The sequence below is a fragment of the Mytilus trossulus genome, chromosome 2 (genome assembly GCF_036588685.1).
Source record: "Mytilus trossulus isolate FHL-02 chromosome 2, PNRI_Mtr1.1.1.hap1, whole genome shotgun sequence".
Lineage (NCBI taxonomy): Eukaryota > Metazoa > Mollusca > Bivalvia > Mytilida > Mytilidae > Mytilus > Mytilus trossulus.
Window position 1 is genome coordinate 71,401,544 of NC_086374.1, and position 25,597 is coordinate 71,427,140.

Sequence of the window (25,597 nt, forward strand, 5' to 3'; positions counted from 1 at the left end):
CCGGATTAGATAAAATATAGGACTGCTAAAAACATAAACAGACAAAAGTCAAAACCCTTTTCTGTTGTAAATCAGTCAGCTTTTATATTTTTTAAAAGCCAAACAGGGTTTTGTGTAGATTAATAAGTAATCTTAAGTATTTGGCTGTATACTTTCGTATCTTTTGTAAACCTAAACTATTCAGGCTCTCTTTTCAGCAAACAATAACAAATAAAATGCTAAGACATGGTCGCCGCCATTGTTGTAATGAAGGATTTGTTAAAACGCGGAAACGTAAAGGAATGGAACGGAATGAAACCCGTAATATTTTAAAAAGCTCTGAGTTTTATTTCCATTTGGGAAAAGTATACATGTACGCTAACTTAAACACTCCAAACTTTCATTATATGTATATATCTATATATAAAACACATTAGTTTCGTGATAGTGAATCCTTAAGCGTGGGATTTTGCTGGTGTCGTTCTCCTTTTCTCTTTTAAAACTTGACATGATCTTGTGTTGCTTGATATCCTCAGAGACTCTCAGAGACAAATAATTGTCTTTAATATCTGTTACAGAAGATTCCATTGAGTGTGTTGCAAAAAGTAATATATTTGGTTAGCTTGCTTGTGAGCTGAACCGTGAAGTCATTATTAGGTCAGGTATATTACCCTCCTTTCAAAGTAGCATAGTCCAACAGACAGATCGATTGGTTTTCTGTCGGACCTGTCTATTCTTAAAGTAGGATAGTTTACCTACCATAACAATTTGACTTCACGGTCCAGCTAACAAGCGAGGTAACCAAAGATATCACCTTTGGTTACACACTCAATGGAATCTGCTGTCATTGAATATAATAAACTCATCATAAATACCAGGACTAAATTTAGTATATACGCCAGACGCGCGTTTCGTCTACAAAGACTATAAAAGATATTTACTTTTTCTTTAAATCCTGCTTTTAATTATGTTTTACTGCATCAAATGGCTCAATTTATTTGTTTTTGTTTGCGCTTTTTTTCAGTCAAAACTGATTACAGACGCACTATGATTTGTATTATGTTTTTATATGCAGTTGTGCTTTGTCATGATATATGCTTATCATGTGTTATGCTCTTCTGTCTATACTGTAGTTATTGTTTTTGGTTTTTTACTATTGTTTTGGTATTTTATTATTGTTTCGGTTTTTTATTATTGTTTTGTGTATGTATATACACTGATAATGTACGTAACATATTTAGAAGATGAAAAACATTTTCCATTAGATTATGAATTAAATTGGCATGATAGGGAACTGAGACTTTTTTATAATTTGGAAATAAACTTTCTGTTAAAGATTTGTCTGAAATGTCTAATGAAGAAAGAATGATACTTATACCAATCAACACCATCACAAGTAAATAAATTTCAGTGGGGTCCTTAATTGGACCTCATTATGAATATACATTTAATGTTTGTCACTCCCCAGTTCTAATGACTTCATAAATTTGAATTTGAATTTGAATTTGAATTTGAATTTGAATTTGAATTTGAATCTGACTGATCACTTACATGATATAATCAAAAACTTATGCAAACAATGGTGGATTAAACCTGATTTTATTTATACCAACGTCAGTACTTAGAATATAAATTTAATAAATCAGGCATTATTTTGAAGTTGATATAGAATATTTACCAGCAATGTATTGGCCGGTATCTTCCGATGAACTGTTTTTAAGAAAAAGAACGAGACGTTCTTTGACATAACTATGGGTTATCTACCATCTTATTTGCAATTAGTTGGAAAATCTATATCTCATATATATAGCTTATTCTATAGTATTTTCCCCAGTTTTAATTCAATGAGTGAAGAAAACAAATTTGATTTTATATTTTCCTGCGAAGAATGTGATATTTTACTGATCATTGTTAACTATATATTAAAGTGAAATGTATAATATTAAGTCAAACAATTATAATGTCAATATATGAACTATGTAATTTATGGCTCAACTTATAATGTTATATATATATATAAGCATACTATTTGAATTAATAATTTTAAAGAGGAGGCATGCTTTCAAAAATAGTATTATAACTATTATTAATAATCTATATTTTTTTTCTTTCAATGCTACATGTTTGTAGTGTTTAATGTCTATCGTTTTGTAATTAATATGCCTGTCTGTCTGTTTGTTTGTTTTTGTTTTTGTTTTGTATTTTAGTAACAATCTTAATGTTTTGATTTTATACTAATAAAATTCTTATTCTTATTCTTATATATGTAGGCGAATTATTTGGTATATAATTGCTGTCCTAGATTCTGTTATACGGACCACTAAAGTCAAATTCGAGGTATGAGATTATAAATGAGTCGGAGGAAGCTGTGTCTGTAGTTTCTATTATTTCCAGCTCATTATTTCTAGTTCTAAAAGATATATTGATGGAACCCAATAAAAAAAGTTTGGACTGTTAACAGAGCATGCAGAAAGAACATCATCAATATATTTGTATGTGAAATCGATTGATCAGTCTTCGGGCTTTGATTTTTTTTACAAGTGTCTGAGGGAATTCTGACTTATATACATATGAAACTATGAAGAGGTCGCTGACAAGGATAGGGGTGCATGCAATACCTTCACATAGATGTGCTGACAATTTGTAGAAAAAGTCTACCTCCAAATCAAGTTAAACAAATATGTATTCATGCAATAAGAAACTATAGCATACTGATTTTTCGCTCATCAGTGTGGTATGTTTTGAGACTTATAGACACTTGTTATTACCACAAAACTAGGTGTCCATGAGTCCGTTCGTCGTCAGCATGTCGGATATTATATCTAAAACCCTTTAACCAATTTGCATGAAACTTTGGCGAACTGTTTATATCTATTGACGTGAGCGCCCTTTCGGTTTGTTTGGATTTTGTTTTTTGTTTTTTTTAGATTTTAGATTTTACGTTTCCGAGTTATGGGGTTTTATTCATTAAAAAAGGGGGATTTCCAGTTTTTGGACAATAACTGAAAAAACTTTTTAACCAATTTGCAAGAAACTATAATATTTTTTTTTTATATCTATTGACATGACCTCCCTTTTGATTTATATAAATTTCAGAATTTATGTTTCAGAGTTATGGGTTTTATTCATTAAAAGGGGGGGGGCTCTGCAATTTCCGGACAATATCTCAAAAATGCTTTCAGTATTTTCATAAATCTTTGGTGAATTTTTTATATCTATTATTGTAAGGTCCCTATCAATTTTTATAAATTTCAGATTTAACCTTTCCAAGTTCTGGGGATTTATTCATTATAAGAAAAGGGGTTTTCACGTTTTTCGGACAATAACTCAAAAATGCTTTTAGAAGCGGTTCTCATGAAACTTTGATAAATTGTTTATATCTATTGTCACTAGCTCTGTTTGGACATCTGTATATTTTAGATTTTACGTTTCAGTGTTATGGAATTTTATTCATAAAAAGGGGTGATTTTCCCGTTTTCTGACAATATCTTTAAAGTGCTTTCAGCAGTAATCAACTTTTGTGACTGATTTATGTCTTTTAAAATATAACCTTTCATAAGTTTCTGACTTTGAAAAGTTATTGAACTAAATATTCTTTGAAAACGGACATGACGGGTGTATCGTGCGTTCACTGATGGCACAGCTGTTTATATGAGACTCTCAGTGTAACACTGCCGCATTTTGTCAGTATGTGCCTTTCCCAAGTCATGAGCCTGTAAGTCAGAGGTTGCTGTTATACATATTTGTGTTTCGTTCATTTTTTTTACATTAATAATAGAAAAAAGAAGATGTGGTATGATTGCCAATGAGACAATTTTCCACAAATGACCAAAATGACACAGAAATTAACAACTATAGGTCACCGTACGGCCTTCAACCATGAGCAAGGCCCATTCCGCAAAGTCAGCTATAAAAGGCCCCGCTAAGACAACGTAAAACAATTCAAACGAGAAAACTAACGGCCTTATTAAAGCTATAAAGGGACATAACTGAAGAACGGTAATTTAAGGATATCCAGATTAGTAACTGATCTGAGTTTTGTGTTAATAATCAAATCAAATCAAATCAAATAATTTTATTGCCATATAAATCAAAAACATGATCTGTGACAAACATAACATATATACAAAAATACAAAAATACACAATACAATATTAGAATATAAAATGTATTAGATCAAATTACTTTTTTGGGTCTCCCATCCTCAGTTCTAATGACTGTTTTATAAAGGAAACTGTATTTTTGATTTGACTGTGAGATGTGGGGTTTAGTATTTTTTTAAGTTTAAGCATGTCATCTTTAACATTATCTTTCCACTCTGAATTGGTTTTTATTAAGTTAAAATAATTGTCTCTATAAAATTTATATTTAGGGCATTTGAGAAAGAAGTGTTTTTCGTCCTCTATCTCATTACAAAATTTGCAATATCTCTGATCTCTAGGGATCTTAAGATGTCTACCCTTTTCTATTCAAAGAGTGTGTTCGCTAATTCTGAATTTTGTTAATAGTTTTCTAGAGTCAGAATGGTTATGTTTTAGGTAAAATTCTTGTTTCAAGTTAATCTTAATATTTTTGTATAGGAAAATTTTATTATTTTCATTTAAGTCCTCTATCTTTTTTCCCAATAGATTATTGAAAAAGACATTGCAATAAGATTTAATTTGCTTTTTTATGTTATTTATTGCTGTACCTGTATTTTGTACAGTTTTAATTATTTCTGGATTAATATCTAATTCTGTTAAAATATCAGTAAGGTAAGTATACCATGTATATATTCCTTCTGAGTGCATTTTTTACACATTTCAGACGCCTCTTTTAATAAGGGGTTTACATTTTGGGTTTCCAGACGGGGAAAATATAGCAAAGTTTGAGAGAGTATATACTCTTCAATGGGGAGACGACCAAGCTCTGTTCGTGTTGCTATATTTGAAGAGGATTTTCTTACCCCAAGTATATGTTTACAGAATGAAAGGTGGACTTTTTCAGTGGGACTTTTGTCAATAAAAGATAACTTATCAACTGTCTGATTAGTTTTCTTTGCTCTCTCTTTAGCTCTATAATAGGTTATAACAAGTGTCTATAAGTCTCATAACATTTTGTTAAGGCAACTTAAACAAGAGAACTGAAACGAATAATTCAGCAGTTTTTCATTTGTAAAAGGGGTTTAACTCTAGAACTGTCAAAGCAACACCACCAATATTCAATATTGTTCTGTATTTTGTTATTTTTGCATTTTATAATAGTTTCATAGCATTTGGTTGAGGCAAACTAAAGTAATAGCGATAATGAAAACTTTTGTAATTTGTCCAATTCACGATAAAGAGGCAAAACTCTTAGTATGGTATGATTAAATTGACGCCACCAAATTTAAATTTGATCTGTATTTTGTGGTTATAACTGATGATTTGGTATCAAGGACGGCGCTTCTATGTTATAGGTATATGCGTCACACGTTTTCTTTTTTTCTGTTTGATCTAGCGTAACACTGAAGAAAATCTCTGGTTTGACTACTTGGATAAATTGGATAAATATACATATAGATACCAAACGATCGTGAGTATATTTTGATTAACAGATGGTGACATTCAAACCTAATCTAAACGTAGAAATTCCAAGAGCAGAGGCTGTCTCAGGAAAGTATTTGTTCTCACTAAACTAAATGTTTCGAATGCCTCTATGTTTTTCGGGTTGTGGATTTCTTGTCCTCTTTCTTGTCGTCAACAACATAGCGGCCATCTTTCAAATATATTGATTGTTGTCTACTCCTCGCACTCTTTACTCGGCTACAGTGAGTATGTGTAACGTGCAACCTTGAGAAAACCATGTCCACCTCCTTTGGTGTCATGACGCACCTTGGCGAAGTACTTGATTTTACACGATTGGTTATTAAATCTGAAATTCTCGGCGTTTGTCGGTACACATGGGCGCTCTCCGGTCTGTATAGTCTCTGTACGATATCATACACTGTATCTGAATCAGTTTCTCGGAAAGCAGGAGCTTTGGGCAGATCAATTCCTAAATCCTTGTCGTAGTAGTTCAGCCGATTGTCATATTTCGTTTTTACGGACACTTTCTTCTTATTTGACAACATGTCCATGAATATTTTTCTTCTTTCTAAAAGTCTGTCTACCTTTTTCTCTTTTAACAGCATTACTGGAGCTCTTTCATTCCCGCTGTATAGATTTTGTAAATTACGTGAAGTGCATTGTCTATATGAATATTGAAATCCAGCCATTTTGTCGGTTGTTTTAACATACAATAACAAATATTCACAGCCAAATACACAGCTAGTTCACAGCTAAAATACACAGCTAGTTCACAGCTCAGATACACAGCTAGTTCACAGCTCAGATACACAGCTAGTTCACAGCTCAAATACACAGCTATTTCACAGCCAAATACACAACTAGTTCACAGCTAAAATACACAGTTAGTTCACAGCTCAAATATACAGCTAGTTCACATATAAAATAAACAGCTAGTTCACAGCTAAAATACACGGCTTGTTCATATTCCCTTATAAAAATGTGCTTGTCCGCGGAACTTTCTTGATGAGTAAACGATTTGTATCTACGCACAATTCTTCAATTTCATTTTAATATATATATATATTCGTTAAAAAGAAAGTTTTCCTTTATTTTCAATTATCAATAGGTTCTACAACACAATAGCCTCTCATTTACAATGTATTGCTTATCGATCCTGTGTTACTTTAAATCTATTCTTAAAGTTTGTCTTTTGTTTTAGTCAAATGTTTTGTTTGGCAGTTAATAGAGAATGACGACTGATTTACAACGTGATAGAATTTCTCCCGCTGCATAATAGTAGACATGTTTAATCCTAATTTAATTGTTTAATCGCTTTACATAAAATTTAATCACAAATTAACGAGAAGAATGTCGCAACAAAATTAATAATCATATATATTTCATAAGGATTAAATAAAATGTTATAATCCTGGTACCTTTGATAACGATTAAGGGATCGAACGTCAAGGGGCAGAAAAAGGAAGATTATACAATCCAATCAAATAGCACAACATGCTATTGGTGTTCCCTGGATGAAAGAACAGATCTTTTCTACTATCAAGTTCAAGTCATATAGTCGGTTATATTAATTTTGTTCTAATGTGAAATATACTTGCAGGAGCGGTTCAAGCCATTTCTAAAATGGGGAGGGGTGTTCCAATTCAGGATAAAAGGGGATGTTGCATCCTTATGTCCTCATTTAAAAGTATTTTGGGTCTGCCAGTGACGGGTACATTCATTAGGTTTCATGTGACTGCATGAGATCGTAAAAATGTTTCAAATAGACGCCACGTTAAGTTGGGGGGGGTCTTTTCCACACTTTTACTCCTCTTTTGCGTAAATAGCATAGTATATCGCTATTTGTGGAATGTTAAGTCCTTGGGATACCACCAGCTCACAGTGGTGAATCCAAAACTTTTCATAAGAGGGGCTTGCAGACCTAAAAAAAAAAGGGGGGGGGGGGCTCCAGTCATGCTTCAGTGAGATACCCTATATAACCAACCAAATTTTCAATCAATATATATAAAGAGATAGATACTAGCAACTTGAATTTGATCTTGATAACAAAATAGCCGTCATCTAAGCATTTCACATTATCATTTTTGGTGCCCTTTATGGTTTGCTGTTCGGTGTAGGCTAAGGTACTGTGTTAAAGACCGTACTTTGACCAGATAATGATTAACTTTTAAGATTTTTTTACAGATTGTGACTTGGATGGTCGGAGAGTTGTCTCATTGGCATCCATACCACATCTTCTTATAGGATCTAGGAGCGAAACAAAATGTATATTTTTAAACTGTTAGTTTAGCAAATAACATTATGTATCCACAAAGCGACCACGTGCAGTTGTCATTATTCGACTGATTCGGTTTTTTTTCTCTCAACTTAAAAACAGTTGGGAAATAGCTTAGTTATTTTAATTGACTTTTAGTAATTTACCGTTTTATTCAATTCAATTCAATGATTTGAAAAAGCTCAATAGAAGCGTTATCCAAATACAGCAACAATATTAAAAAAATGAAATATAGATGCATGTATTACAACAAGTCATCAGTAAATTCTATAAGAATCATAACATTCGAAGTATATTATATGAACACCATTACATTTTAAACAAAATTTTCATAATTTTACTTAAAACACACAATCACCTATAAATATAAGATATATGAGTATATGCACAAACTACTATAAAGGATAGTTATTATCTGATGAAACAGTATGGTGGTCTACAGGCACTAGACGTTCTGTCAAAAGAAATAAAATATTGGCAATGGAACTATTTTCTTCCCATTGCCGCCAATATTTTATTACTATTGGCAGAACGTCTAGTGCCTGTGGGTGGTCTCTGAACTCAAGAGCTTCTTCAGTTTTATAGAAATATCTTAGTTGAAAGACTGTACAGATTCAGTTTGACTAAAACTATATTGACCGTTAAAAGAAAAAAAAATTGATTTAAGGCAATTTGAAAGTTAGTTGACTCTTATCAGAGACGTAAATCACTGTGTCTAAACCACACCGGCAAAATTTGCTCGGACTCGATGCTATCTAACATCCGGCACAATGACGGAACACCAATAAACAAAAGAAACGTAGGTTTCTCCTTATTTTTTTATTCTTTTTATGATATCGAAGAATATATATACATATACAACTGTTTCCATTGTGAGATGCAATATTTTCTACAACCGTTCTCTATTAACGGAGAAATAAGTCAAAATGCATGTCAAAATGACGAATTGAGTGAACCTTGCCTCGAAATTGTTTCATTTCTCGTTAAATTGTTCACATTGTACGGAAAGAAAGGCACGGGAAGATAGATATTGACACAGAGATTGCAAATTTAGTTATTATGAGCATCTCAATAATTGTAACTCTGTGTATGGAACGAAAGAAATGGGTCTGTATGGAACGAAAGAAATGGGTCATGTCAAAATCGAACTGGCCGGTTTCGTCAATGTATACAACGCGGTTTCGTCATAGATTTCAAAATGCATAACCCGGTTTGGTCAAATAAAAAAAATCATAAACGCATTACATTAGAATTGATTATTTAACTTCAGCGTTCAAAAGGAGTTTTGTGGGTCGTTCGAAAACAAGTTCGTTCACCGGACAGCGGCTTATTATTTATATGAGTCTCAGATTCATATAAATAATAAGCAAATTCATACTCTTATAGCCGACACAAATATTCTAATTTTACTTTGCATTCCGAAATTTTTAACAGCATATTGAGATTAAAGCTCTCTAAATATGTTTTTTTTATATGAGTGATAGGAAAATATGTTGAACATTTTTAAACTTGAAATTAAAGTTTACGGTCTTAAAAATCGAAACACACAATTGATATGTGAATTTCGCACAAAAGAATGGACACCTTTATAAGTAATCTAATCATTCCATGTATGTTATCTTTTCTACCATCGCTAAAAATAAATCTTCTTAAGGATAACAATAAGACAAATGTATATGCATGCATAATCGGCATAGAAAATGAATGTAGGGTTACAACTACCATGCATTAAAATAAAATTTATTTATCACTATAGTACAAATTAGTATAATAGTCTCAGGTCATCGATACAATTTAATAATAATTATTTTGTTAACATTATTAAAAAAAAAACGAATCTGCACTGTCGTCATTGTGTTATGATGACCGTACACTGATGTTGGTCAATATATTTTGACAATATATACGGATAGACGGATTCAGTTTATTTCAAAGTGAGCGTATTTCCAATCTAATTGAAATGTTGATCTCTGATTACGTTATACTGCATATGAGATCTAACAACTATCAATATGTAGTTTCACTTCTGAGGATTTCACACGTGACTTTTTAAACCAATTAGAATCAATCTTAACAAATCTTTGCAGTCCATTCGATACCTAAATGTATAATATGGCTTATCTATATCATGAGGATATGTCCAGAGAACATCGAAAGATAAAGCCCGACAGTTTGTTACTCGCTTCAAAAACAAAGTCGATAAATAAAGCAGTTTTGTAGACATTGACATCGAATTAACATTACAAAATAACATTCAATTGAGATGTTTCTCTAAGTGGGAAGCTTAAACAGACATGAATAATCTTAATTTGTTCCGCTCAGCCCCCCCCCCCCTTTTTTCTCGATAAAACGAACCCGTGGCCAACTTTCAATCGCAGGGTTTTGTTACAATTTACCGAGTTTACGAACCCCGAAAAAAAACCATGGTTCCATACTACAAATGAAAGGCAGGCATTGAGTTTGGAGGAAATTATTCCAAGGGGGTGGTGTTTTTTCTCTCCAATTTCTTTAAGGGGTTTATATTTGGTTTTTTTTCAAGAACTATGACAACATTTGCTTGAATCCAAAATCAGGCAGTATCAACTGTTCAGGGTTTGCTCAGTGTGGCATTTATTATAGTTTAGAATTAAGATGGGCAGTTCAATTGATGCATATTTTTTGTGGTGGAGATTGGAGTTTCTTAAGGGCAAATTATTGTTGCAGGAAAAATGGGACACCAATATCACAGACTAGGGTGAAGATTAAGACACCATAAAGCACAAAGACTTTAGGCGTGGTGATAAGTGTGGGCCATTTTCTGCATTAACCGAGTTGTCCAATTTTAAGATACCCTATTATATTAATCTGAAAGTATAAAAATTGTAAACTAAGTTTACAATTGTGTTCCAATAAATATGAACAATATATTTGACTGAAATATTTGCATGCAACAGAGCTCTATTCTGTCATTAACTTGCATACCAAAATGTGGCTTTCAAGCCACACTGAATTCTATATATTTGAAAAACCTTAAGTAACTTTACTTTAATTGAAACATTTTAAACAAGGCTAAAAGAATATATAAAGTTACAAGTACATTTTGTACCTGAAGCGGTGACTTTCGTCTTCCACCTTCCTGAGTGTATAATATGGACCAGTGACTATCTCGAAAAGTGCTTATATTAGTGTACATGTATATATGGTTAATTTTGATGCGCTTTGAGTTCATGCACAACTCATGCCATTTGAATATATATAAATAAAATTTAAGTAATAAAGAATTGCTTTAATTTTCTATTGTACTAATTTAAATATTCAGTACGTAAAACCAAACATAATGTACAAAGCAATAAATTGTTTCAAAATATGCAGCACAAAACTATTTGTCATCAATCGTCAAGAAACATGAATATGATATGAATGTGAAACATATAACACTGATAACACAAATAAAACAATATGTTCAATAATGAAACAAAATTGATACATGTATCCGGTGACACACACCCCTACCTGCAAAAAGTTCCGTCTCAAAACCAATATATCAAACCTATGACACTTTTGAAATTTGGGCAACCTAGATGTGCATGTGGTTAATGCCTCTATACCATATATAAAGCAATGACCAAAATTTAGGATACTTAATAGGATTCAAACAAATAACAACAACAAAAAATATTAAAAAGTCAAATGAAATAAAAAAAAAATTCCCTCATTACTATGAATTGTTGTTGACAAACGATCAATCCAAATTCTTGCAAATCAAATGAAGGATGTACCTTATCCACTAATCAGTTGCACAAATATCTAAATTTCCCACTCTTACATATATATCATTTAAATAATAATAAAGAGTTAGGTCCGATCCATATTTGAATACTTTTTCAAAATATGCTTATGGTCTGAATGTACACTTACAGTCTGCCAGATTATAAGACGTTGGTCAAGTTTATTCGATACATATACATGTATATCATTAAAAGTATAAACATCACAGTTCAACATAACCGAAATCTTAAATTAATATAAAAAGTTCAATTGTAATTGAAACAAAAAATTAATGTTATTTAAAAGTTAATCTCCTGTACAGTATATCACGGAAGAAAATGGACATAAATTATATAAAAATCTGTTCCAAAAAAACTAAAAACTATAATAAAATAGTGTTAAAAAGTAGGCAAAGAATGAAAAAGTTTTTGTAGATAGTCGTCTCATTGGCAATCATACCACATCTTCTTTTTTATATTTGTTATTGTGAGAAGAGTAACTCTGGATGTAGGGTTGCTGATATTATTATTAAGGATGCAATTTTATACAAACTATTATTTGGCATATTGTTAGGTTATGAGTGCAATAGAACTTTTGACATACAAATTGAAAATGTAATTTGTAAAACAAAAGGAATTTCATTGCATGCTGCTGCAAAACAAGCATGGGTGCAAATGCAAAGGAACAGGCATGAACAAAACATGTAAATGTAAGAAATATGATTTTCCTTCCGTCAGCAAGTGTCACCAGGGACGAGAATGCTAAAATAAGATTGAAACAGACAATTAAATACAGAATTATTCAATTTCAATTGATGTAATGTTTTCCACTTTATTCCTTTAACTGTCTTATATTAATAAGAAATACTCAATAAAAGTATTTTGATGAATATGTGTCTAAAATAAACCCATATGTTCCAAATACATGTACAGTCAAGCTCGTACTAGATCATATGAGTATACTCGTACTGGACCGTACAGGTACAATCCAAATACTTATATGGTCTGGAATATATAAGCATAGGTACTTTCTCCTTGTAATTAATGATGTATGAAAAAAAGTAAAAACACAAAAATACTGAACTCCGAGGAAAATTCAAAAAGGAAAATCAAAAATCAAAAGTCCAAACACATCAAACAAATGGATAACAACTGTCATATTCCTGACTTGGTACAGGCATTTTATAATGTAGAAAATGGTGGATTGAACCTGGTTCTATAGCTAGCTAAACCTCTCACTTGTATGACAATCGCATTAAATTCCATTACATTGTCAACAATGCATGAACAAAACAAACATACTCAAAGAGTAAAAATGTCAAAAATAGGGGTACAACAATCAATATTGTGTTATCATCTTAATATCACTATAGTAAAAAACAACAAATGTAACGAAGAAGCACAAAAAGGCATACATCAAATTTAACATACTCATATTGCTTTTCTTATACGACTTAATTTATCTATGTAAAGTCTACCCGTGAAGGATAGAAGGTTTTCAGTTCTGGTGTAAAATTGTGCGCTTGAAATTCACACAGGTAATCATAAAAGTAATTTTGTCGTTCAATTGACGGCATACATAAATGCAGAGTCACGTAAAGTAGATATAACAAAAAACATACTTAACAGTAGAAGTAATAATAATAGATAAAATAATTCTGTGGTTCAAAGTATGACGGGATACATAAGTACAGTTTCACGTTAAATGTATGAAAGTATAACAGTTATTATTTTTCAGATCATTTCATTGGATGGACCTATTCTTCAATGTAGTAAATCCCCATGTATGATTGGAAATTTTGTTATGTATGGCCATGTAACATTGTGTAATTACAAATGACTTAAAAAAAAATAATTACATGTTTAGGAACATTCTTTAGATATCATAATATTGGAAAGTATTATATATATATATACCATGTATACATGGGATTTGCTCATTGTTGAAGACGGTACTGTGACCTTAGTCCTATAGTCATAATTTGTTAATTTCTGTGTCATTTTGGTCTCTTGTGGAGAGTTGTCTCATTGGCAATCATACCACATCTTCTTTTTTATATAACATACCATGATCCTATTGAAGACTAAAACAGACCAGCTGCAATATAACATTTTTATTCCATTTCCATACTTCAGGACTATGACGATCCAGCAACTTTCAGCAGCAGTACATGATGTAAATAAACTCATTCAAAATAATTAATTACAATTGCAAACTGTTTATTAAGAAGCAGTTTGACAACTGAATAACCATCTTGAGAATGATTTATGGTCAAGTTTATTTTCCATGTTTTCAGCACATCAATTCATATCTAATAATAATTTATGACAGAATTCTGTAAAACAAAAAAAGACAGAAAATTTAATTCATTCAATCATTAATGAAATTGACAGTTGATATTGTGATACATAATTTTTGGTATATATATATCAAAAATGTATTTGAGAACAAACTTAAGATATAAATGAAATAAATAGACAATAAACTAAAAGTCTATCCAGATACTTTTTTTGTCTTTATCATCATGATCATAAATTTAAAGTATTATATCATACATTATACATACAATACATGTACCATAGGCTAAGATCTGTATGTTGAAACTCTAGAGCTGGTTCACAACCTATATCTGTAGTGCCATTCTCAGATTCATCTTCAGATGCTTGTAGTGGCTTTTTCTGTGTCACTGTCTGTGTGTTTTAAGAGTTCCCTCCACCGTGTTATTTGTTTGGCCCAGTCACAAATTGAAAGAAACATTGTCAGAATCTAGGGTTTTTCAGACTGGAGTCCAAACTACTGTTTGATCAGACACTAACCTGAAATTAAAGAGTTTTATAATTGGTCTTCATTAATCCCATATAATTGTGTTACATTTTTATATGTAAATGTCCAAAAATAATTTGTTGAAAAGCTGATAATCATCCCAAAATTTGTAATTTATATTGTTGACTATGTACATGTATGACAGGCAAAAATTTCCATAACAAGTTGTACAATAAGCTGTTTATGGGAACATGACAACTCAACCTTTTCCAAAATAAATAAAATTTGTAAGTTTACATGTACATGATGTACAAGTATATGTGCAATAACAAGCCATTAATGGCGCACTGACACAACAGTGTTTATCATTCCCCTTTCTTAACTTCTCTGCATCCACCTTTGTTAAATTTACCAACCTTAGTCTTGATTTGAGTTTTCAGAATGGAGTGTATATATAGTTACAATGTACACATATGAATTGAGAGAGATTTTAACTTCTATGTAATTTTAGCTCTTGTGGAGAGTTCACAGGCACTTGTTTCTATCCATTGGAAGAACCACTATCAACGTATATTTACGTAAATATACGTTGATAGTGGTTCTTCCAATGGATAGAAACAAGTGCCTGTGGGAGAGTTGTCTCATTGGAAATCATATTTTTATAGCGAATCACTGAGCATGTCTGGAGCCCCCTCCCCATAGGTAAGTCAGCAGGACCTGCACACAAACCTGAATTTAGTTACTAAGCTATTTTTACTTGTTCTGCTTGTATTTTTTATCTATCTGATGAGTTAAGCCTTTTTCAACTGATTTATATAGATTGATCTTATGTTGTACTGTCACATGACTGTTATACCACTGTCCCAGGTTAAGGAGAGGGTTGGGATCCAGCTAACATGTTTAAACCCGCCACATAATTTGTGTATGTGCCTGTGTACTGTGTTCTAGATATTCCGGTAAGTCATTTATAAAGATAAAAACAGTATTGGGTCCAATACTGTTCCTTGTGGTTCACCAAATGTTACTGGTACAGAGGTGAAGAAAATGCCATTAATGACTACTGTTTGTATTCTGTCCTGTAAAAATGCCTGAATCCAATTAAGTGTGTTATTTTCAACACCATAGAATTCGAGTTTGTAAAGGAGGTGATGATGTGAAACTTTGTCGAAAGCTTTAGCGAAGTCCATTATGATTAAGTCAATTTGTGTGTTACTATTATTTGATTTTGATCGTGCTAGTTCGTGAATGAAGTCTATTAATTGTGTTTCACGTGACCTTGATTTTCTGAAGCCAGACTGAAGATCATATAATATGTGATGTTTTTCAAGGTGAGACATGATGTTACTTGTAATAATTAGTGGCAGATCTAGAAATTTTCATTAGTGGTGGCCCACTGACTGACCTAAGAGGGGGCCCGCTCCAGCGATCCCTATATATGCAACCAAATTTTTTCCCCAAAGGGGGGGCCCGGCCCCCTGCCCCCCTCTGATAAATATATGTTCCATTAGCTTGCAACATACATGACATATGCAGGTTAAAGATATTGGCCTGTAGTTTACGGGTTTGTATTTTTCCCCCTTTTTGAAAGCTGGGGCTACATTATCATGTTGGCATGTAATTTAGTAATACCTGCTTCAGTGATTGTTATTTTTGGCATTTTAATGGGTGGGGGCTTGTACTTTTGTCTGGGATGCTCCATGAGCTTGCAACGTATGCAGGTTAAAGATATTGGCCTGTAGTTTACAGGTTTGTATTTTTCCACCATTTTGAAGTCTGGGGCTACATTAGCATGTTTCCACTCCTGAAAATTATAGGTGTATCTCCAGTTTCAAGTGACTTTTAAAATGTTAAATTAAGTAAGAAAATTTACTTAAAAACTCTTTACAATCTCTGTGCTTCAAAATACCTGCAAACTTTGACTTTGCTCACAATTTAGCCCTTAAACTTTGTGATGAGGCAAAATATCTGTTTATTCGTTTTCCAAATCCTCTTTCATCCTTCGTCGCCATCTTCAAACATTCTTTTGAAGCCCTTTCATTAGGACGATTTTGATTAGTCAATATAAATACTTTCTAGGGTCAAAAAAAGGTTACAAAAGCGAAACTACATATTGATAGTTGTTAGATCTCATATGCAGTATAACGTAATCAGAGATCAACATTTCAATTAGATTGGCGTATTTCGAAAAACTTTAACATACCGCCGAGCGTAACGAGTCGAACAATATTTTGATTATTTTTTGCTTTACAAAATCTTTAAATACAGGAATCAATAAAGTTTTGGCAACCAAAGGTGGGGTCGGGGCGTGCAACATATACGTCATTTAGATTCGCCACTTATCTTATAACGTGTATACCGAATTAAAATATTGTAAGAAATGAGAAAACAGGGACATCCGGGAAATCAGATTATGCCAGTTGGATTATGTTTCTCATAATAAATGCCGAATATCAAGTTCTTTTTATCGATTTCTGTACATTTTTTTTCTTCAGATATATATAAAAGTTATATAGGAAAATGATAAGGCAGACAAATATAAAAATAAATCGACTTGGCCGATATCCTAATAAAAATTATTGACCTTTAATTACGATTTTTTTTCTCCATTTCTTTGCGTTTTTTTACGCCCGTCCCAATTTTGACAGGCAGTATTATTGTATACACCCGTCTAACCGTCCGTCCGTCCATCCGTCCGTTCCTCCATCTATCAGTCATTCTGTCCGTCCGTCCGTCCGTCTATCTATCCGTCTGTCCACCATAAATATGTCGCACCGTAACTTCAGGACAGCTTATCTTATTTTCTTAAAATTTAACATGATTTGTAAACCTTTTAGTGAAAATCAAATTGAATCTTTTTGAGTTACAGAACATGTAAGTGAAACAGGAATGTTTTTTTTTTTTAACATGTCGCGCCATATCTCAAAAACGAAGTATTATAACTGCATCAAACTTTATACACTTCTTAGTTATATAAATACTATAAACTTCTGTTTACTTTTTGGTGATGTTTAAAATTTTGGTTTAGAGGGATTGATTTTTTTTTGGTAAAACAAAAACAAAAAGGGGGGGGGGGCATTTAAACATGAAAAGGTCATACAAATTCCAAGCGACAACAACCCGACAATAGAGCAGAAGACAGCCGAAGGCCACGATGGGTCTTCAATGAAGCGAGAAACTCCCGCATCTGGCCCCTTAATAAATATGTATACTAGTTCAGTGGTAGTGGATTTCATAGTAAAGTGCGAATACATGTATATTTATCATATTTAATGGATAATTTTAACTATGATACAAGTTTTGGCACAAATCGCGAATTTACTATAAAGGCTCTGTCATAGGACGAGTTAAGGTTTATTCCGCATTTTTTATTATTTGTACTTTTGTTGTACTGTTTTTGTCAGCGACAACACTTTGACTTAGTCCATTTCCCGAGTCACAGGCTTGTAATTCCATGGTTTTCTTTGGTTGCTTTATACCATATGTGTTTTGAACATAAAATAGGCAGGTAGTTTTCTTGTTTGAATTGTTTTACATTTATAATTTAGGGCCCTGTTATAGCTTGCTTTCATGCGGTTTGTGTGTTTTTCTCATTGTTTAAGGCATACGGTGACCTAAACTTGATTAATTCAACATCATTTTTGTGTCTAAAAGAAAGTTGTCTCATTGTCAATGTGTATGGGATAAGTGGTTACCGTCACTTCTTCTAAATAAGACCTAGATATAAATGACGGTCATGTTTTGCAAACCAACTTTTATTCACATTGAAAATACAAAACTGTCAGATATTGTTTTCGAAACATATCTTGAAGTTTCAATTGAATTCGAACTGTAAAAAAGATGAATTTGAACTGTAAAAAAATGAATTTGAACTGTAAAAATAATGTGAAAAACATGCCTATAGGAAAATAAATGTGCTTACCAGAAACGGGGAGAAAGTTACAAATCTCATGCTATGTTATGGATGCTTAAGTGTGAAAACTTGCTTTAGTGCGCAAGGAACACAGTATATATAGTACCCGAGAAAATCTGGCAGGACTGCATGCATGATAAACTTGTGCAGAACAGTATAGACTATAGTCGGTTTGGGACTGTTCGTCAATGATTGAATGCATAGTGTATATAATTTAGTATAGTAAATTAAAATTATGGCACAATCAAAACACATACTTTTATTTTTCATCTTTACATACTACTATTATAAACAAAGAAAATATATTAATGTTACAAAATAATTAGGTACCAGCGTTTGCTATTGAGTATCTATATTCCATTTAAAATTAGTTTGAAGTTAAGGGAAATAAGGGATACGCCTTTCATTAGGAAAATGTGTATTATCATAATTAACTATGTCCAAAAGTACCTGTTTAAAATAGATTTTTAACACGCCAAGTTTACCTTACAATAAATATATATTTAAATTTTAGAAATACAATGTTCAGATCCGTGCCAAAGTTGCTTTTCATAAATTGTTTGTTAAAAAACAAACCAAACCGGGTGATATATATAGACGAAACCGGGTGATTGTGTAGTAACAACATTGACGAAACCGGTTTATTTTAATTTGACATGATCCTTTTCTTTCGTTCCATACACAGAGATACAATTTATGAGATGCTCATAATAACTTAATTTGCAATCTCCGTGTCAATATCTATCTTCCCGTACCTTTCTTTCCGTACAATGTGAACAATTTAACGAGAAATTAAACAATTTCGAGGCAAGTTTCACTCAATTCGTCATTTTGACATGCATTTTGACTTATTTCTCCGTTAGTAGAGAACGGTTGTAGAAAATATTGCATCTCCCAATAGAAAATAGTTGTATATGTATATATATTCTTCGATATCATAAAAAGAATAAAAAAATAAGGAGAAACCTACCTTTCTTTTGTCTATTAGTGTTCCGTCATTGTGCCGGATGTTAGATAGCATCGAGTCCGAGCAAATTTTGCCGGTGACCGTGTGGTTTAGACACAGTGTAAATGTATATTTAGTATAATATACATATTTTTCTGGTCGTTAGTCGTATCTTATGAGAAAAGCGCGGGAAAATTACCAACGATAAAAAAATGGGTGTGAAGACAAGTGATTCATTAATTGAAGATCCTGATGAAGATAAATTGGAGAGTGAAGGTAAATGTTGTTTGAAAGAAAATCTTACAGATAAAAACAATAAATATTCCTGTTTTTTTTGTGTGGTAAGAATCAGCCTTTTTACAGAAATCGGTGACTATTGAACTGTTGAACAGATTTGCTAGAGAGTCGAGTTCACCGAATAGAGCAGCGATGTTTTATACCAAGATTTTTTTTTATGATTTAATGATGCCTACTTTAATATGGTTCACAGCATTGCATATGTCGTTTGTTTTCTTTTGGGTGAACGTCTATTTACAAATTTTTTTTCTTCAATGCACTGCTTCTGATAGAACAAGAGTGTATGAGTGCATTCTGAAATGATTAGCTTGATCAAACTTTTCCGATGTCTTGTGCCATTTCTTCAGCATAACAGCAATAATTCATGTGATTATGAAATGATGTTTTGAATTATATGGACACTGCAAAATAGACATTTACAGCTCATGGGTGGATCTAGTCATTTTTGTCGAGCCTTCGACTTGAGTTGAAAAAGCGAGACTAAGCGATCCTACTTTCCGTCGGCGTCGGCGTCGTCGTCGGCGGCGTCCACAAATATTCACTCTGTGGTTAAAGTTTTTGAAATTTTAATAACTTTCTTAAACTATACTGGATTTCTACCAAACTTGGTCAGAAGCTTGTTTATGATCATAAGATAGTATCCAGAAGTAAATTTTGTAAAAATAAAATTCTATTTTTTCTGTATTTTACTTATAAATGGACTTAGTTTTTTCTGCGGGGCAACATTACATTCACTCTGAGGTTAAAGTTTTTAGAATTTTAATAACTTTCTTAAACTATCCTTGGTTTGTTCCAAACTTGGACAGAAACTTGTTTATGATCATAAGATAGTATCCAGAAGTAAATTTTGTAAACAAATAAATCCATTTTTTCTGTATTTTACTTTTAAATGGACTTAGTTTTTCTGCGGGAAACATAACATTCACTCTGTGGTAAAAGTTTTTAAAATTTTAATAACTTTCTTAAACTATCCTGGGTTTGTACTAAACTTGGACAAAAGCTTATTTATGATCATTAGATAGTATCCAGAAGTAAATTTTGTAAAAAGACAACTCCATTTTTTCTGTATTTTACTTTTAAATGGACTTCCAGTGAACATTACATACAGTCTGCAGTTAAAGTTTTCAAAACATTTATTAGATTCATTAATTATTCTAGATTTTTACCAAACTTGGACAGAAGCTTCTTACAATCATAAGATAGTATCAAGAGGAATATTTTTATTGATTTTTTTCCTCATTTTTGTGTAGCCTGTGATTTACAGCAAAAGTAGGCGAGACACTGGGTTCCGCGGAACCCTTACAAATTTTAATTAAAACCATATGTCTCAAAGCATTGATTGTCCAAAAAACCAGGGTGAGGTCCTTCACCAGAAACCACTGGTTTCGACACTATCTTGCATTATTATATCATACACATAAAATATTTGACACAGTTATATCCTATATATTACTGTAAAAATATAATGTTCACTTTTGAACAAAGAAAATGAGGTCAAGGTCAGAATTACTCTGCCAGATTGACCATTCATCTTATCATTATTCTCACTATCTTGAAAGAATCTTTTGAAAAAATTTTCACTGAACTATTATATAATGCTGAAGTCAAGTGAACCTGTGTAACAGCCATCATGGCGATTATACAGTGCTTGCAAAACCATATCAAATGTAATTGTCCCTTACCTAAACAGAAAACAAACAATGTGATAAAATAAATAACAGTGGAATGATGGTATATATTTCCTTGGAAAGAATTTGCATATTCTTTTACACACTGAAAATTTACTACATGATTAAACACCTTTTTAAAGGAATTTATTGGTGTATAAACTTGACCAATTCACTCACAAACACATAAAAGTCTAAAGGACTATATTTAAGACTATCAGCATAATATCAAAGATAAGTAAAAAAGGCGAGACATTTCAGCATGTGTACTCTTGTTTTTTTTTCTACCAGTAAAAAAATTAAAAAAACATTCCAGTACACAAAAAAAATCTATAAGAGTTATCTCCCCAAGTTGAAAAGTTGAATCTAAAAAACTCAAATATTTATTTTCATTTTAACAATTTTTATTGCTCAATAAAACACTTAGTTTTCTTTATATATACCAATAAATGATCTTCTATTTAACTGTAAATCTGTCTCAAAATTTGCAAATTTATTCAAAGAACTAGACTGATTGTGTACTGCTATTTGACAATGTAAGGGATGACATCAAAAGTTCAATGTAGGATACAAAACTTAATTCACATAGTTTTTTTTCGCTGACCCCCCTACCCCTCTTCTTAATTTAATTTGGGAAAAATTGATTTACCTATATGGATATATGTAAAATCGATTTTAGATTAACAAACTTGCAGCAATGTTGACCCACCCCCATGGTGGCATACTGTGAATCTACCTCACCAAATCTTTAAACAATTATTATAAGATATCAAGGAAACAGACTTGTGTCTGACATGTATTTCAAATCATAAGGAAATCTACTAAACACGATACATTGTATCCAGGCTAGCAGGATTTTACCTTCAGAAATAGAAAACTTTAAAAGCAAAATTCATTGACACCGTTTTGGGCACTAGATTAGTAAGAGGGGCAAGAGATACATGAGGGACAGTCAAACTCATAAATAAAAAATAAACTGACAACTCATTCTGCAACAGACATGCAAGACAATAATGCACTTATTCTGAACGTTCAAATGCGTTTCATACCTTTTTCTCGATTTAGTATTTTAATTTTATCATTCTTTTTGAAAAAACACACAGGTAGACATGTACATTTAACAATCATACTACATTATCTGAGAAATGAGCCTTATAGAAATTTTACATTGATCTCTGATCTTTGAAATGAGGTCAAAGTCAATTAAACGGAAGGTACCCAATCTAACAGCCATATCATGGCCATGTGCTTTAATATATATACCAAATGTATTGATTTTTATAGTTGACAATAAGGTATTAGTTTATCTCATTGTTGAAGGCCTAAACCTACTGACATTCACTTCATTTGATCTTTGTTGGATAGCTTTCTCACTCGCAATTATACTTCATTTCTTTATTTTTGATTTGAGTGGTTGTTTTTGAGATTCAGAAATTGGAAATTGATTAAAATCTATCCGAAATTATTTTTTTTAAAGATGTCCAATTATTTTTCAATTATTTTTTTTATTTTCCTTGTTTTTAATTATTAAAATTGAAACATGATAAATTACAGGTAAACCGATCACCTGTTATCAGCTATGGTTAAGATGTTTATTTCCTGAGTGGAAAGCCCAGCAAAATACACCTAACTTAGATAAGCTGAAAAATTTGGCCTTGATTGGCTTTCATGTACCTGTAAAGGCAGTGATTGATTTTAAGGTGTCGTTTTTTTAAACATGGCCTAAACTTGTAAAAAATGGGGAAAAAGGATGTAAAGGATAATTCGGTAGAATTGGAAAAAAAATCAAGTGAGTGAAAATGTTTTATCTTCATAATACATGTACATGTATGATCAATTTTATCTATTCACTTGATAATACATTAAGTATTTGAAATTGACTTATATATATACTCTTAATCCTAGATACTAACATGACCACAAAAATGAATGGTCAGTAATGGATATGTCGTTGTATGTGTCTGATCTGTATATGTTTGGTGCCTCTTCAGTAGTATGATTTTGAGGACAATATTTTGACCAAAAACTAAGTTGTAATTTTACCAACTAATGAAACTGTATGTGATGTTGTTATTATCCAATATCGATAATATATTTTCAATCTGTCCGGATTTCATCATAAAAAGTTGATTTCTAACAAAATTTTAAACATTGTAACATTGTTCCTATAACACTATTATTTGAACTTGGAATTATTTTCAATTATAGAATTTGCATAATTTCTTGTGCTTGAAATTATTTGATTCCATGTTTATTTGGTATATTAATGTCTTGAGCTGTTCATAACACTTTCCATACAATGTATTACTTGTTTAATTTGTGTTAGTCACATATTTTTACGAATTTTGTTATCAAATTTAGATTTATAGTACAAAAATTAAATTTCATAGAATTTAAGTGCCAAATTAAGATGGACCCTTTGTGTACCAAAAAATAGACATCCACCTAACACTCACATAAAACTTTAATGATCTTTCCCTACATGCATGCATATCTTTGAGGGGGTCAGAGGGGTCCTGATCCCGAAATAACGGGCTTAAAAACATGAAATCCAGAGGTCCTGAATTTAAGGAAATTTATATCCAGACATCCCAAAATTGGAAAAAAAGAATCCCGGACTCCGAAATCCTGGGAGTCCCGATAAAGGTCCGATTTGGATTGAAGTAAAATGTCACATTTACAATCATACCATATTTCCTTATTTTTCACATTGTATGCAAAATTTTCAAAGACATTCATTGAAAAGATTATTTATCCCTTTGCATGAAATATTTGCCACTAGATGTAGAATAAGCAACAAATCATTTTATATGCCCCACCTACGATAGTAGAGGGGCATTATGTTTTCTGGTCTGTGGCTCCGTTCGTTCGTTCATCCCTCCATCCGTTCGTCCGTTCGCCCTGCTTCAGGTTAAAGTTTTCGGTCTAGGTAGTTTTTGATGAAGCTGAAGTACAATCAACTTGAAACTTAGTACACTTGTTGCTTATGATATGATCTTTTTAATTTAAAAGCCCAATTAGACTTTTGACCCCAATTTTACAGTCCACTGAACATAGAAAATGAAAGATGGAGTTTCAGGTTAAAGTTTTTGGTCAAGGTAGTTTTTGATGAAACTGAAGTCCATTCAACTTGAAACTTAGTACATATGCTCCCTATAATCTTTCTAATTTTAATGCCAAACTAGATTTTGAGCCATCCATGGAACATGGAAAATGATAGTGAGTGGGACATCCATTTACTTACTCATTAGAAAAAATGACACAACTCCCTAAAAAGACATATGACCATACTACTTGCAAGTTTATAACATCCCATCCTCAAAAGGAAATTTTCTTTACTTTATGAAATATATACCAGTATGTGTTTTTGTCCATATTTATTTAAAAGAAAAAACAATGAAAGCAGTACAGAAAGTTGACATCCTGGGTCCTCCACCATAATACAAACTTGGGGAGACATGCAAATTGCTCATGCCTTTCAACTAAACATAAATTGAGATTAGCAAAATCATGTCAGATGCAATTGCACTTTCACTAAACATAGGGTCATAATTCTCACGAGTTTACTGCAAAAACACATAAGACCTTTCAACATACACGTTCAATAAATTCAGATATTATTGCAAGGCTTTTAAAAATGCAAACAATACAACTTCTTGAGTATCACAATTTCAATCACCCAATTTCTGATATCGGTACATTTGTATTTTGCTTTTCTAAAATCGCAATTTCTCAATATTTATTAATCACAATAATTAATGCACTAAATAATAAATTAATATATGAATTAAAACAGCATATAATGTTAATACTCCTTTATGTATTACACAACATCTCAAATCTTTCAATTGAATATATTTGAAGTAAAATATTACAGGTATAAATATTGATACAAATATAACAGGATCTTATCTGAAAAAAAACCATTTTGTTTGATTTAAGAAAAAAATACATATTACATGACATAAATTAGTCATTTAGGTATGCTTGGATTATGTATTGAGGACTTCGAACATTGAGGGAAATTAAGTGTGAAACAGATGTTCATATGCAGAAAATCTTTTCATGATAACAAATAAAACTACAAAACTTTTATCTCATACACAGGTCAAGAAATAATGTATATATTGCCTCTCTGTTTCTATCAAAAATATATATGACTGGATAAATATTTAAATATTCTAGATAAATATTTAGACCATGGGTACTATACTGCATGAATGAGCCATTTTTCAAGAAAATCATTATGTAAATTTGGCTTAGTCCACATTTCTTTCTGAATTGATTGACATTTGAATAATTATTATGAAATACCTCCATTTTAGTATAGACAAGGATTTTAATAATCTTTAGACAAACTGTAATAAATTATAATTGCAGAAAGCCTGCACCAAACTCTTGATTCTGGTGAACCTCTTGTAAATGGTTTGGGTGGAGGTGGTGTATATTTAGCCTCTTTTTTGGTCA

At 31.9% G+C, this 25,597-nt stretch overlaps 1 protein-coding gene and 1 long non-coding RNA gene across 2 annotated transcripts in view; one reads left to right on the forward strand and one right to left on the reverse strand.

The window, feature by feature from the left end:
* Positions 1 to 12,190: 12,190 nt before the first annotated feature.
* LOC134705378 (uncharacterized) lies at positions 12,191 to 16,326 on the reverse strand. Its single transcript, XR_010105548.1, has 3 exons — positions 16,240 to 16,326; positions 14,114 to 14,363; positions 12,191 to 12,308 (listed from the first exon to the last, which is right to left on the reverse strand). It is a non-coding gene; the product is annotated as an uncharacterized LOC134705378 (long non-coding RNA).
* Positions 16,327 to 22,683: 6,357 nt separating this feature from the next.
* LOC134707919 (choline transporter-like protein 2) overlaps positions 22,684 to 25,597 on the forward strand; it is an 80,784-nt gene continuing 77,870 nt past the window's right edge. The window contains exon 1 of the mRNA XM_063568083.1: positions 22,684 to 22,919. Coding sequence (XP_063424153.1) covers positions 22,868 to 22,919 — 52 coding nt within the window. The 5' untranslated portion in view covers positions 22,684 to 22,867. The remainder of the gene's footprint in view (positions 22,920 to 25,597) is intronic.